The 13,812-nt window shown below is 42.0% G+C and overlaps 1 protein-coding gene across 1 annotated transcript in view; it reads left to right on the top strand.

Annotated features, from left to right (window-relative positions):
- Fam102b (family with sequence similarity 102 member B) overlaps positions 1-13,812 on the top strand; it is an 80,089-nt gene that overhangs the window by 47,927 nt on the left and 18,350 nt on the right. Inside the window, exons 5-6 of the mRNA XM_008850430.2 lie at positions 5,441-5,487; positions 12,581-12,684. Of these exons, the coding sequence (XP_008848652.1) occupies positions 5,441-5,487; positions 12,581-12,684 (151 nt within the window). The remainder of the gene's footprint in view (positions 1-5,440; positions 5,488-12,580; positions 12,685-13,812) is intronic.

Raw genomic sequence — 13,812 nt, 5'->3', positions numbered from 1 at the left:
GGCTCAGTAGTTAAGAGCACTTGCTATACAACCATGAAGACCTGAGTTCAGATCCTAGCACCTATTTAACAAGCCAGGAGTGGTCTTGCACATCCATGTAACCCTGGTCCTGTGGGGATTGGAGATGGGAGGATTTCTGTTGCTGGCTGGCTGCCAACCTAACTAAAGCATGAGCTCCAGGGTCTGGGAAAGACTCTGTCTCAAAGGAATAAGGTGGAGAGTAATTGAGGACACCTGACAGCCTTCTCTGGCATCTGAGTGTACACAGGCTCATGTACTCGCATACACACTTGCCCATCACACACACACACACACACACACACATACACACACGTACACACACGTACACACACACACACAAAACATACATGTATGGCTCTCAAGAGGACTTCCAAATCAGCTGTTATGGGTTCATAGAAGTCATTGGGTTCGCTAGTAACTAGTGAAGTGACAGGCAAAACCCATTTGTGGGCACCTGTCTTACTTTTTCCAAGTCTCACCAGGAGCCATATGTTCTGAATCACAGAGAGTATGTACTTCACACAGTTGACAGAGGAAACAAATGAGGAGCAGTTGAAAAAATATTTAGTAAGTATCTTGTATTTAGAAAACTTTTTGCTATATTTTAGTTAACTACTTAACTGGTACATGACCTAATAAGAGGAAAAGGAAATAGTTCTGCAAAGAAACCAAATGATTTTTATTTATTTGTAAAGCAAAGAATTACCTTATACCTACAGTTTTCAAACTTAATTTTTAGTAAATATTTAGATATTCACTAAATAGCTCTTATCCTCAGTCATCCCTTACACAAATTCAGCAGCTTTAAGAAAGGTGGGATGGGTGGTTGATGTGGGGAGGAAAATGGTAGAAGATGGGGGTGTGCGGGTGTACCCTGGGGAGGTGAAGGCAGGGAGGCTCGAGAGTTCAAGGCCAACCTTGGCTACATGAAAATCTATCTCAAAGAAATTAAATAAATAAATAAATAAATAGGAAATAAAAAAAAGCATCCTGCCATAAACTTTACATTGATTATATTTTGTTGTTATATACCTCTGAAAATACCTTAGAGCACTTACATATACCAAAGACTGGCAGGTCTGGACAGATGGGAAACAACTGTCATCCCTGTTTTATTGTGGAGAAGGTAAGACTCAGAAGTTAAGTGCCTTCTGCAACAGAAGTGTGTGACAGAGCTGAGACCAGCATGCATATCTTCTGCTACCTGCTTAGAGCCTTTTCACATCATCAGCTCATCTAAGACCTGTCCTCAAAAACCCTCATCTACTATTCGTTTTTTATTTTTTGAGATAGGGTCTCCTTGTAGCTATAGCTGGCCTGGAACTTGCTATATAGACCAGGCTGGCCTCCATCTCACGGAGCTCTGCCAGCCTTTGCCTCACAAGTGCTGGGATTAAAGGCATGTGGCCACCACACCAGGCTCTTTACTGTTCATTCTGAATGATTCCAAATAAGCTACTAAAATTCAGTCTCTTCACATATTTCTTAGGTTTAAACAAAAAGCATAAACCTATCTCTGAATTGCATTGTTTTCATTGGAAATTGAAATAACTTTTTTTGCATGTGTATGTGTGTAGTATGCATGTCTGTGTATATGTAGTTAGCGGGAGGGGTATCTGAGGTTGATTTGGGGAATCTTCCTGATTGCTCTTCCGTCTTAGTCATTGAAGTAGTGTCTCTCCATCAAAACCAGAGCTCACTGCTACAGTTTGCTCCAGGGATTCCCTATTTCTGCCTTCCAAGCTGGAATTACAGAGGAGCTGCCATTCCCACCTGACATTTACATGTGTTCTGGGGAACCCCAGTCCTCTTGCTGGTGCAGTAAGTGCTTTAACCACTGAGCCATCGCCTCAGCCCTGAAATAGCCTTTTATTTTCATGTTCCACAGGGACATCTCCTAGAATGATTTCTTTCTGGCCCCCATGGAGTCTTCCACTATTTCTTCCATCCACTTTGTCTTACAAAAAACATATTTTTTGAGGGTCACACCAAACAACTGTGACTCTCTTGCCCTTGAAGACCTCTGTCACCTCTTGACACATAGTCCCCACCTCTCTCCTCTTCACTGATGACTTACTGCCTGGTTCAGTTTTTCTCTCCATCCCTTCTCTGTCATTTTTGAGTGGTATTACCATCTGTGCAGGTGAACTGTGCTTGTAAGAAGGTCTCTGTGCATTCTCTCCTGACAGTCGATCTTAAGTATGCCCAAGAACTCTCATTCCTTAAACTGCCCATTTCAATCAACCATTTCTTCCTTATCTCAGTTCCTAATCCTACAATCACAGCCTAGGCTCGGTTGTCACTTTCCCCTTCCCACCACCATCCCCTGTGCTCCCAGCCCTCCTGGTCTGCTCACATAGCTGTCTTCCACACTCTACTTTCTCACCATCTAGCAACCCTCATTTGCTTCCACTCCCTCCTTATCCAGCGTAAATTCATGGTTCATGACTATCCTCCTCTCATTAATGCTCCTGGTTCCTTTGCCCATTGCTGTCACTGAACAATCTCCAACCCCAGTTGAGTTGCCAGTCCTCCTCAAGTCTGTATCCACTGCTGAATATTGGAAAACGGCACAGACAAGCAGGCGTTACCAAGTCAGGCTTTCTTTCAGCTGGCAGCCACACTTGGCTTCCTGTCCCAATTCTACTTCCTGCCTTCTTTCTTCTTGCATCTTCATACTCCCTGCTTTACCTCAGTTAAGCTTATACCTTATTGAAAAGACAGAACTCATTAAACCTTATCTCTTCATCATCCCATTATAAAGCTTACAATTCCACTTTCTCTTCAGTCTTACTACAATATATGACTCTTCTCTATGTTGACCAGGCTGTCCTCGAACTCACAAAGATTGGTCTGCCTCTCTCTGCCTCCCAGGTGCTGGGATTAAAGGCTTGTACCACCATACCCATCTACCTTTAAATAATTGTATAGGTCACAGCTATGCATGCTAACATATGCCTGTAATCCAGCACTCAGGAAGTTGAAGTAGGACAATCATGAGTTGAAGGCCAGCCTGGGCTACATAAGACCCTTTTTAAAAAGAAAACAGAATTGTGTGGGCTCTAAAAGTTTGGATCATGATGGCAATGTCCTTTTAATGTCTTTTAACATTTTTTAAAATCATCGTTTATAAAAGCAATTAACTAAATATTAAATGATTCGATATTGTTTCTGTGAATATTAAGTTATATATTATAAAAATCTTAGCTTCAAAGTGAAAATACATTAAACAATGTTTTATTTAAAACAAAACAAAAAACAATATATGACTCTTGCTTCCCCTCCAGTTGTAATGTAATGACATGTCTCTCCCAATCAGAAGTCAGTGCTTCCTCTTGGGCTCTACGATCCACACATGCCTAATCAAAGGTTTTCCTCTACTTTTAGTCATCTCCCTCTCTAATGAATGGTCCTCATCAACATACAAAGAAAAAGCTCCAGTGTGCCCACTCTTTAAAAACAGCTCAGCTGCTCTTCTCTCATCTCTGTCCCACATCTCTGCTCTGCCTCACTGCACAATTACTTCTACCCTGAGACATTTAGAGAGTCACAAGTGCTGTCTTGTGGAATTGGAAACCAGGTTGAAGGGTTCTATGAAAGAAGAGGTAATAAGGAAACCAGCACAACAGGTTAGGCTTGGAATTTAAGGAAAAAAGAGGAAGGGAATAGGAGTAGAGGCCCTGGGGTGAAGAGATGTGAATGGAATAGGGTATAGAAGCTACATGTCAACCATTAGCTGGAAAGTGCAGTAATATTCATGTGTCCTGTTGGTCATTAAGACTGGGAACTTAATATGTGCAGTCCTGAGTTTGGGTCTCCTCTCTGCCCTATGATTTAGAAAATATCCCCTTAGTCTCTGCAAACTCAAAATGAGAATGTTACTCTCTCATGGGAGTAATGAAGATAAAATGAGTTGATACTATGTAGTTTATATCTGGAACAAAATAACCTGTCAAATCAAGCCAAGCATGCCTGAAATCCCAGCATTCAAGAGACTGAGGCAGGAAGGTCAGAGGTTCAAGGCCATCTTCAGCTGCATAGCAAGTTCAAGGACAGCCTGGGGTACTGAGTCCCTGTCTCAAAAAGCCAAAACAGCCAGGTGTGATAATGCACACCTTTAGTCCCTGAACTTGTGAGGCAGAGGCAGGTGGATCTCTGTGAGATCCAGGCCAATCTGATCTACATAGTGAATTTCAGGCCAGCAGAAGCTACAGGGAGACCCTGTCTCAAAAGAAAAAAAAGCTGAAACAATCAAGATAACTTCTCAAATCATTATCATTATGAATGTCATTATTATTCCCATAAGAATGTGAATTTGGGGCTAGGAATATAGCCTAGTTGGTAGAATGACCGCCTAGCCTACACAAAGCCCTAGGTTTAATCTCCAGTACCACATAAACTGGATGTGGTAGCATACATCTGGAATTTCAGCACTCAAGAGGAAGAAGGAGGATCAGAAGTTCAAAGTCATCATAGTGACTTTGAGGCTAGACCCTCTTTCAGAAAAAGTGTTGTCTGATGGTTGATTCTTAAAAGTTACTCAGTAACTGTTGCGGGTTCTCCTCAGGCCAGCTGTGAAGACCCTGACCTGGATTGGGTCCCCTGTCGATTGTGGGCGGCAAGAGGCGCAGAGTCAACACACAGACACCGGGAGTTGGGTAGAAGCAAGCACTAGGCGAGGTGCTGCAGGCTTGTTTAATGCAGGAGGGGGCAGGCCTTATATTTCCCTTTTCTCTGCCCCCCAAGTCCCTTTAGGCAGCGTATCGTTTTCTGATTGGTCTGTGCCACACAGTCTGTCAGCAGTCACTGGGCTCCTGAGCAGGGTACAGAAGCGTGGGCTCCTTTTAGTGGGCTATTTGCAGACCAAGAAGTGAAGTGAATTCTTGCTGAATCCCAGGGCTCTGGGTCCACGCCATCTTTGGAGGCCTCCTGCTACAAGTAACCAGAGAATATCAGCCTTTCAGAAGGAAATAGCAAAGCTGTGAATCCCTGTATAAAGCTGGAGCAGAGGCCAGAAGTTGTGTACTATTGAGGGCCTCAAGCATGAAGCCTCAGCACAGCAGCTAGAGGGAAATGCTATCAGACACCTCAGGAGTCAGGAGTAAACACAGATAAGCTAGATCTGTGCCCACAGGCTACAGGAAGGGTTGCTGCTGAGGAAATGCTTGTTTTTCATTCTTATGTTTTCCAATATGATTTTTATAACTACAATGTTTTGAACATTAAAAATTATTTTTAATCCATGTCTGCATAAAGCAGTAATTTAATATTGGACACACCCTATTTAACAGTCATTTTATTTCATGATTTCTGGAACGAATTAGACTAGCTGTTGTGAGGAAAGTACAGATCAGCAAAATGTGCCTCCTGCTCTACAGAAATCTTCTATAATCACAATGTTTTTTGTTCTTATGTTTAGGTTTTGATCAGTATGCAGCTGATGTCTGGTGACCCATGTTTTAAAACGTAAGTTGATAATAAATGGGTAATACAGATTTATGTGTGTTTTGGTAATATTTTATAAATTTTATAGGCAAATAGTTCCTTTCTGGGTAGACTGACCTGTTTATTTTTTTTATTATTTTTATTTATGTGTATGAGTGTATTGCCTGCATGTATGTAAGTGCACCCATGTTGTGCGATGCCTGTGGAGGTCAGAAGAGGGCATCAGATCTCCTGGAACTTGAATTACATATGGTTGTTACCCACCTGTGGGTACTGGGAACTGAACCCCGGTCCTCTGCAAGAGCAGCCAGTGCTGAGCCATATCTCTAGCCCCCTAACCTGTTCTTTGTAGAAGTTACTGTTGCCTATCACCAAGTAAGCTTACCACTCTCAAAATTATGTAAGTTATAGGTCTCTTGTTGTCTTTGAGTTTTCTGGTTTGAGATGAAATTATACAAAGTGAATTTTAGTTTGCTTTCTGTTTTCTTATTGACCTCTTCAACAGATACCTAGTAGGTGCTTTACAGTGTGTAGGACCCCATTCTAACCCCCCCCCAAAAGCAGTAGGCAAAACAGACTAAGTTCTACCATCTTAGACCTTGTGTTCTAAGAAGAAAAGAGACATTAAAGTAGCAGAAAAAGAAAATAAGCATTACAATAAGTGCTTTGAGAGAAATAAGGCAGGGGAACAGAAGGTGGTATAGACAGCTGTTGCTGTTTTGGTGAGAATCGGAGGCTTCCCTGGTCAAGATGACATTTGAGTAGATTCCTGTGAGAGGTGGGAAGGGAGCCATGCAGATATCTGGGGAAAGAACATTCTGGGTGGAGGGAACCAGGGCAAAAGCCTTGACTGAGAAGTATTCCCAGCATGCTCAGGTGACTGCCTGGAGACCAGAGTGTATAGAGCTGAGGGAGGCAAGAGGAAGATAACAGGAGACAGGTCATATGATTGTCCTGCAGGCCATTATAATAAGGATTCCACTTACTGTTACTGTGAGATAAAAAGCAATAGAGGTTTCAGGTGAAGAGTAAAATGATCTAACTTATGCTTGCAAGATAAAAAGAGACAATCTATGGGAACAGAAAGGACAGAAATAGGTGGATTGTGTGACTGCTTCAGTAAATGCCTTGGGACTAATTATCAGACCAATGTTTTCACTTCTGAGAAGCTACAACAAGAACGACTGAGAGCTTAGACGCTGGACATGGTATGTCTGAGAACCCAGCTGGACAAGTCAAGGAGGCAGTTGGTTCTCTTAGCAACAGAGTTCTAGACTGCAGATACAGATTTAGAAATCATCACATCATCAGATAGTAATTAGAGCTAAGAGACTCAATAAAATGATCTAAAGGGATATAAGGAAAGAAAAGGGCAGGATCAGAGTGAAACCGTGCAGCCCTTTACAGTATGGGGAGGTGGGAAGATCCAGGAAAAGACCAGTGAACTTGGAGGAAGGAAGCAGAGGAGAGGACTGTCCTGAAAGCCTAGTGAAGAAATTGTTTCAAAGAGGTAAAAAAGAGAAAGAGAAAAGAAAAAAAGTCAGACACTACCAAAGTAGTCTTAGCAGGTGAGGGCTAGGAAGTGATTTTTTAATTTTGTCATATAGTCACTCTAGTTAACTTTGGCAAGCACATTGCTAGCATGCTCTTTAGAGTAAAGCCTTTTGAAGTTGAGTTAAAAAGAGTTTTGCAGTGCTGAGCATGGTGGCGCACACCTTTAGTCCCACTGCTTGGGAAATGGATGAAGGCAGATCTCTGTGAGTTCCAGGCCAGCCTGGTCTCCGTATTGAATAACAGGACATGAGTGGGATGAGTTCTGTTCTTTTTTAAGGTGGGAGATAATACAGCATATTTTTTGAAGTGATATTTTTTGGAGCAGTGCAGTAAACAAGGGAACATAGGCAACATAGAGCTAGGAAAAGGGCAGTAGCTGAACAGTGTCCTTGGTTCATCCAGACATAGGAGCAGAGACATGGATTCTAATGCAGATATAGAAGTGGAATCAGCTAGCGGCATACACCTTTAATCCCAGTACTGAACAGGCAGAAGCAGGCAGATGTCTGTGAATTTGAGGCCACCCTGATCTACATAGCAAGTTCCAGACCAGTCAGTGCTACCTAATAAAACCTGTCTCAAAAAAAAAAAAAAAGGTGAAATCATCTGGATATTTTTGTTTTTGTTTTTTTTTTCTCTCAAGACCAGGTTTTACTTTGTAGCCAAGGCCAGCCTCAAACTTACAATCCTCTCATCTTGGCCTCCGCAGTACTGGGACTTTAGGCATGGATCACCACCCTTGGATGAAAGTTCCCTTCTAACTGCTTCTGGTTTCCGATTTCTTAGAGAAATGAGGAATGAGGATGGGGAAAGTAGATGTGAGGCTTCGAGGAAAGGAAGAGCATCCTCAAAGTATGAATGAGGGCATGAGAGCAGATCCCTGTCGGCAATCCTGAAGACACTTGATTACAGTGGAAGCTCATTAACTATTATTACTGGAGGAAAAATATATTTTGAAGGGGAAACATTACTTCTAATATACTGACTTTGTGTCTTAACAGCTTTTGTTGTAACTTAGAAAGCCAGGCATGCTTTCTAAACCACATGTGGTAGCACATGCCTGTTATCCCTACACTCAGGAGACTGAGGCAGGAGGATTGCAAAGGCAAGGCCCACCTGGGCTACAGAGTGAGACTCTGCCCCCTCCCCAAAAGCATGTGATTCTCTACTTTCATACTGTTTGTAAAGATAAAAATGTGTGTCTTAATTTAAATTGAGCTAGGGTTGGAGCTCAGTGGGAGAGCATGTGCTGAACATGCAGTAGGCCCTGAGCTCAATCTCCAGTACCACATACAAAAACTAGAAGTTTATTCTTGATTAATATTATACATTTCAGGGACAGCAAGATGGCTCAATGGGTAAATGCACTTGCCATCATAAACCTAATGACTTGAGTTCGATCCCTGGAACTCATATAAATGTGGAAGAAGGGATCTGACTCTATAGTTGTCTGCTGACCTTCACATGCTCACAGTGACACACATGCCTCCCAAAATAATAATAATAATTTAAAAAATATCTTTATACATTTCAGGCCTGGAAGATGGCTCACCCAGTAAAAGCATGAGTCTCATGACCCAAGTTCAATCCCTGAAACCCGAATAGAAAGATAGAATCAACTCCCAAAAGTTATCCTCTGATCTCCACATGCACACCTTGGCATGTGCATGCTCACACACACACATCATTCAAGCACATACACACATAACACACAAATTATAATAAGTAAATTCAATTTAAAAAATTTTTGAAACTCTGCGTTCTCAGGACTGGGAAGACAGCTCATTTACTGAAGTACGTGCTGTGCACACATGAGGATCTGAGTTCAATCTCCAGAACCCATGTGAAAAACCAGGGATGATGGTGCACACCTGTAATCTGAGCACTGGGGAGGGAGCAGCAGGCCAGCCAGCCTGACTAGCCCACTCAGTAAGCTCCAAGCCAGTGAAAGACCCTGCCTCACCAAACAAGGTGGATGTCTCTTGAGGAGCAATACCCAAGGTTGGCATCTGGCCTCCACACGCACCCACAAACAGACAGCTGCATCCACACGCACACACACACATACATGTGCACACCCACACATACACACACACACACACACACACACACACTGCCCATTTCCTTAACAGCCTTCCTGTGCTGCTTTGCTGACTGTCTCACAAACCATCACTTCCTCACTCTTACCTGATGATCCCTTGAGACTAAACAAATTCTGCTACACTTGTTCTGGCCTGAGGTAGCAGTTTGTTTTGCTGGTGGAATAAGTTTAGAGTTAAATAAGAGAAGAAGTAGCAAAAGTTAATAGAAAAAAATGAATTCATCATTCCTTCTCATGAACTTTTAATGGATATTTGCTTTCTTTTTCCTCTGCCATTTTCTCTTTATAGAACTTACCTATTTAAAGTCCAAAAATAGGTCTGGAGCTAGGCATGGTGGCACACAGGGAGACCCTGTCTAAAAAACAAAAAAAGGTTCAATAATCTGTAGTATCTCCACAAATATATTGCTGGAAATCTAGAATATATATTTAGCAAGAAAGATACACAGAAATAAAAATTAAAATAAATCTTAAGGTCTAGGGATATAGCCCAGTGGTATAGTTCTTGTCTATCACACACAAGTCCCTAGATTTAGTCTCCAGACCTGCCCCTCAAAAAATGTGGTTTATAGGGGCTGGAGAGATGAATCAGCAGTTAAGATCACTGGCTGCTCTTCCACAGGACCAGGTTCACTTCCAGGCACCCACATGGCGGTTCTAGGGGATCCGAAGCCCTCTTCTGGCCTCAGCAGGCATTGCATGCCCAGGTGTACTTACATGCATGCAGGCAAAACACTCATACATACAAAATAAAAATAAATTTAAAAATAAATAAAAAGTAAAAATTTTTAATGTGGTTTATAGGTATATGAGATGGAATATTATTTGGTCCTGTCACTTGCAGCAGCATGCGTAGAACTAATGGACACTGTGTTCCATGAAATAAGCTAGTACAGAGAAGGAAAGTAGAAACCATGGTTCCTGGAGGCTCAGAAGGGGAATGGAGGAAACTTGGATTAGTGGATCCCAAAATGAAGTTAGATAGGAATAAGCACTCATATTTACAGCAAAGAAGGCAACCATTTACAACAATTGGTTGTATGTTTTATGAGGAACTAGAAGAAAAATTCCAAGGTTCACAGCACAAAGAAATGATAAATGTTTAGGCATTAAACATTAAGTTACTTTCATTTGTTCATTACATATTTGTCAATGTATCATACCACAGTAGACTCCAAAACTATGTACAGTGTTTTAAATTATCAGCAAGTGATACACACCTAGGAGCCTGAGGCAGGAGGATGGACTTGAGTCCTGGAGTTCAAGTCCAGCTGGGGTAATATAGTGAGACCCATATCTCAAAAAAAAAAAAAAAGAAAGAAAGAAAGAAAAAATTTGTAAACATCCTAGTGTAATCCAAACTCTTACAAATGAGGGGACTAAGACAGCGCAATTGAGCAACTCGGCCAAGTATGTGTATATAGAACAAAGATGTAAATGATGACTGGAGGATTCAGGCCCTGCTCTGCCCAACTCCCTGTTGATGTGGGAGATGTGCACAGAACAATGACATTCTGGGGGCAGAGAGTGAAGACTCTAACCAACACTGTTCCTTGATAGCTAGAAAATCTTCACTGAGCAGTGGCACTGAGCTGAGTGGTAAAGGATGAAAAAGCATCTGTGAAGGTGGGTAGAGCCATTCCAGGAAGAGAAAACACTTTGCACACACACATAGGGCTTTGTTACACCATACAGAATATCTGTGGAACATCCAGTAGATAATATTTTTATTGTCATTTTAGAAGGTCATTTTTCACATTTTTTTTTCTGAGTCAGGGTCTCAGTATGTAGACCAGGCTGGCCTCAAACTCACAAAGATCTACCTGCCTCTACCTCCTGTTTACTGGGTGTATGCCACCATGCCAGACTTTCCCATTTTCTTAGCATTACTATAAAATTAAAATAATCCCCATTCTTCAATCCACAACTGTGCTATATTAAGGGATTCCTGACAAAGAATATAAAACATTTTTGAACAAAAGGAGGAATAAAACAAGACTGGCATACAGCGGGCACTTGGTGATCATTCATTAAACTGAGTTGCCTAGGGTGACAGGAGAGATGCCAAGGCCTAGCTAAGATTTTAGATTCTGAATTTGCTGTGCTAACAATCTCCAGGGTCAACTTTTTTTTTTTTTCGTGAATGGTAGCTGCCCCAGTCTTAGAGCACTTAACAGAGATGACTTACATTGTCACTGGTCAGGATTCTCCAGGTGTTTTACGACAGCAGGACAGGGGTGCCAGGTTTAAGGTGTTGACAGGTGTGTTAGGGCTGTGGAGTTAGGCTGGACAAGGATGGTGGAGCTAGAGGGAGGCTGCTAGAAGGAATCCAGAGGTTGAAGTTCTCAATGGTAGAGGGATGGTGGCACGTAATCAGCCCTCCTGTGGAAGGGAAGACAACTGACATTTAACAATTTAGTCATGCAAGTCAGTCATTGGTGATTAATGACTTTTACTGTAGATTCAATTCTTTGTGATTCTTTCATATTTTTTTCATGAACTAGTAAATGTAGATTTTTTTTTCACCAAGGTCTTTTATATTATTTAAACATATAACTCAGCTGGACCTGGTGGTACAAGCCTGTAATCCCAGCACTCAGAACACCGGGGCAGAATTACCATGAATTCAGTGCCAGTCTGTATTACATACAGATTACCAGGCTACCCATAGCTATATAGTAAGACCATGTCTAAAAAAGAAAAAAAAAACCCCATAAGATAAATAGTAAATTAAATAGTAGATTAAAAATAAAAATATAACTTAGTAATTAAAGAGAGTGGTCTAAGTCAGACCATGAAGAATCTTGTATACCATTTTAGGAATTTGAGCTTTATTCCAAAGGAATTATTGAAGGGATTGGTTTAGTTTGAAGACTATGTAGCCCAGGTTGGTATCCAGCTTGCTGTGTACCCGGATATGGCCTTGAACTTCAGGGCTTCCTGCCTCCACCGCCTGAGTGCTGAGATTACAGGTCTGTGCCACCACTTCTGACTCTCTCTCTCCAGAGCTCCATGGAGGAAGTGCCTGTTCTCACTATTTTCTCATATAAAAACATTTTTCAACAGGGCTGGAGAGATGGCTCAGTTCTTGCCGAGAGTTCAGTTCCCAGCACCCACACTGGGTGGGTCATAAACGCCTGTAACTCCAGCTCCAGGAAATCCAATGTCCTCTGCTGATCTCCGCAGGCACCCATATGCATGTATGCATACACACACACACACACACACACACATATAAAATAAAATCTTTATCCCACATTTATTATTCAGTTAGTCAAGGTTTAAAAGGTACGTGTGCATTATTGTTGATTCTTATTACCTTCATCCTCAAAAGGCTAACCCTACTGAGTAGTTTCCTAAAGCCAGGTATTGGCAAGAAAGTGTGAATCTCTAACATATTTCAGACCTTCAGGTTTACACATGATTCCAGCTCTGATCTTTAGAAATGTCTGTTTACAGGCCTCCTTCTACATCAATGTCAATACCAATTGCTGGTGAGTCTGAGTTTCTGGAAGAGGACAGAAAAGGTGGAGAGACTCTCAAAGTTCATCTTGGAATAGCAGGTATGAATGTGTCACTTACTGATCTCTTACTTTATGAGAAACAATACTACTTTATTTCCTCAGAGCTTCCTGAAGCTTGGGAGGCTAGGAAGATGACTCAGTGGGTAAAGGCGCTTGCTGCCAAGCTTGATGACGTGGGTTTGATCCCTGGAATCCACATGGTGAGAAGAAAAAACTGATTCTCTGACCTCCACATGCATACATGCATGTCCACACACATGCACATGTGCGCACACATACACAAAACTGTTAAAAGAAAGCAGTGATAGACATACTTCACTGGGTGTGTCTCCGCCCACAGACACAAGAGCCACCTGATTTGTCCCATTCCTCATGCTGGGCATCCTCAGCCAGCACTTTTCAGTGCTGCGTCTATTCTAGAATCTATTTCCCTTCTCAGTGCTTTCAAGCCTTCTTGTGCATTCCCCTCACCTGGAGGGCTTGTTAAATAAAACACACTATTAGCATCAGTAGCTGATTTGGGATTCAGTAGGTCTGAGTTGGTTCCCTAGCAATACTGACACACTGGTCCCGAGCACACCTTGAGATCCACTTCTCTAGGCAAACTTCCAGCAAACGCAGAATGTGTTATGGTTGCCAAAAGCAGGGCAGGCAAGATGCCAGCCTGGCTGGAGGAAAAAGGTCATGGGAGCTTCCTTCTACCTCCCAAATGATGGGAGAAAAATATATAGTTGAAAAGGAAGGTGAAGTTAACATTAACTTAAGGATTAACATCTTCACTACCTTTTCAACTATGCAACGATAGGATTTCTTGATTTTGAATCAGCTAATCCTTTGGCTACTTTTAACCTTCCTATTAGCTCCTCCAGCATTTAAATATCCTGAGTTACTACTTATACTGAGAAAATAAAGAGCAACCCCCTATTAGTCCTACATCATTCTGTAACTTCTGCCATCCTGTAGACTCCAGCAGTCTGGTGTTGGCCGTCTTGACTAAGAGATATAGAGAGCCAGGTGTGGTGAGGTATGCCTTTAATCCCAGCACTTGGGAGGCAGAGGCAGATGGATCTCTGAATTCAAAACCAGCCTGGTCTACATAGTGAGTTCCAAGTCAGCTGGGGCTACAGGGAGACCCTGTCCCAAGAAGACCAAAATGAGAGAGAGATT

Source organism: Nannospalax galili, unplaced genomic scaffold (assembly GCF_000622305.1).
Source record: "Nannospalax galili isolate Female #2095 unplaced genomic scaffold, S.galili_v1.0 scaffold5, whole genome shotgun sequence".
Lineage (NCBI taxonomy): Eukaryota > Metazoa > Chordata > Mammalia > Rodentia > Spalacidae > Nannospalax > Nannospalax galili.
Note: the sequence above shows the minus strand (reverse complement) of the source record. Positions and strands in the feature narration are given on the sequence as shown.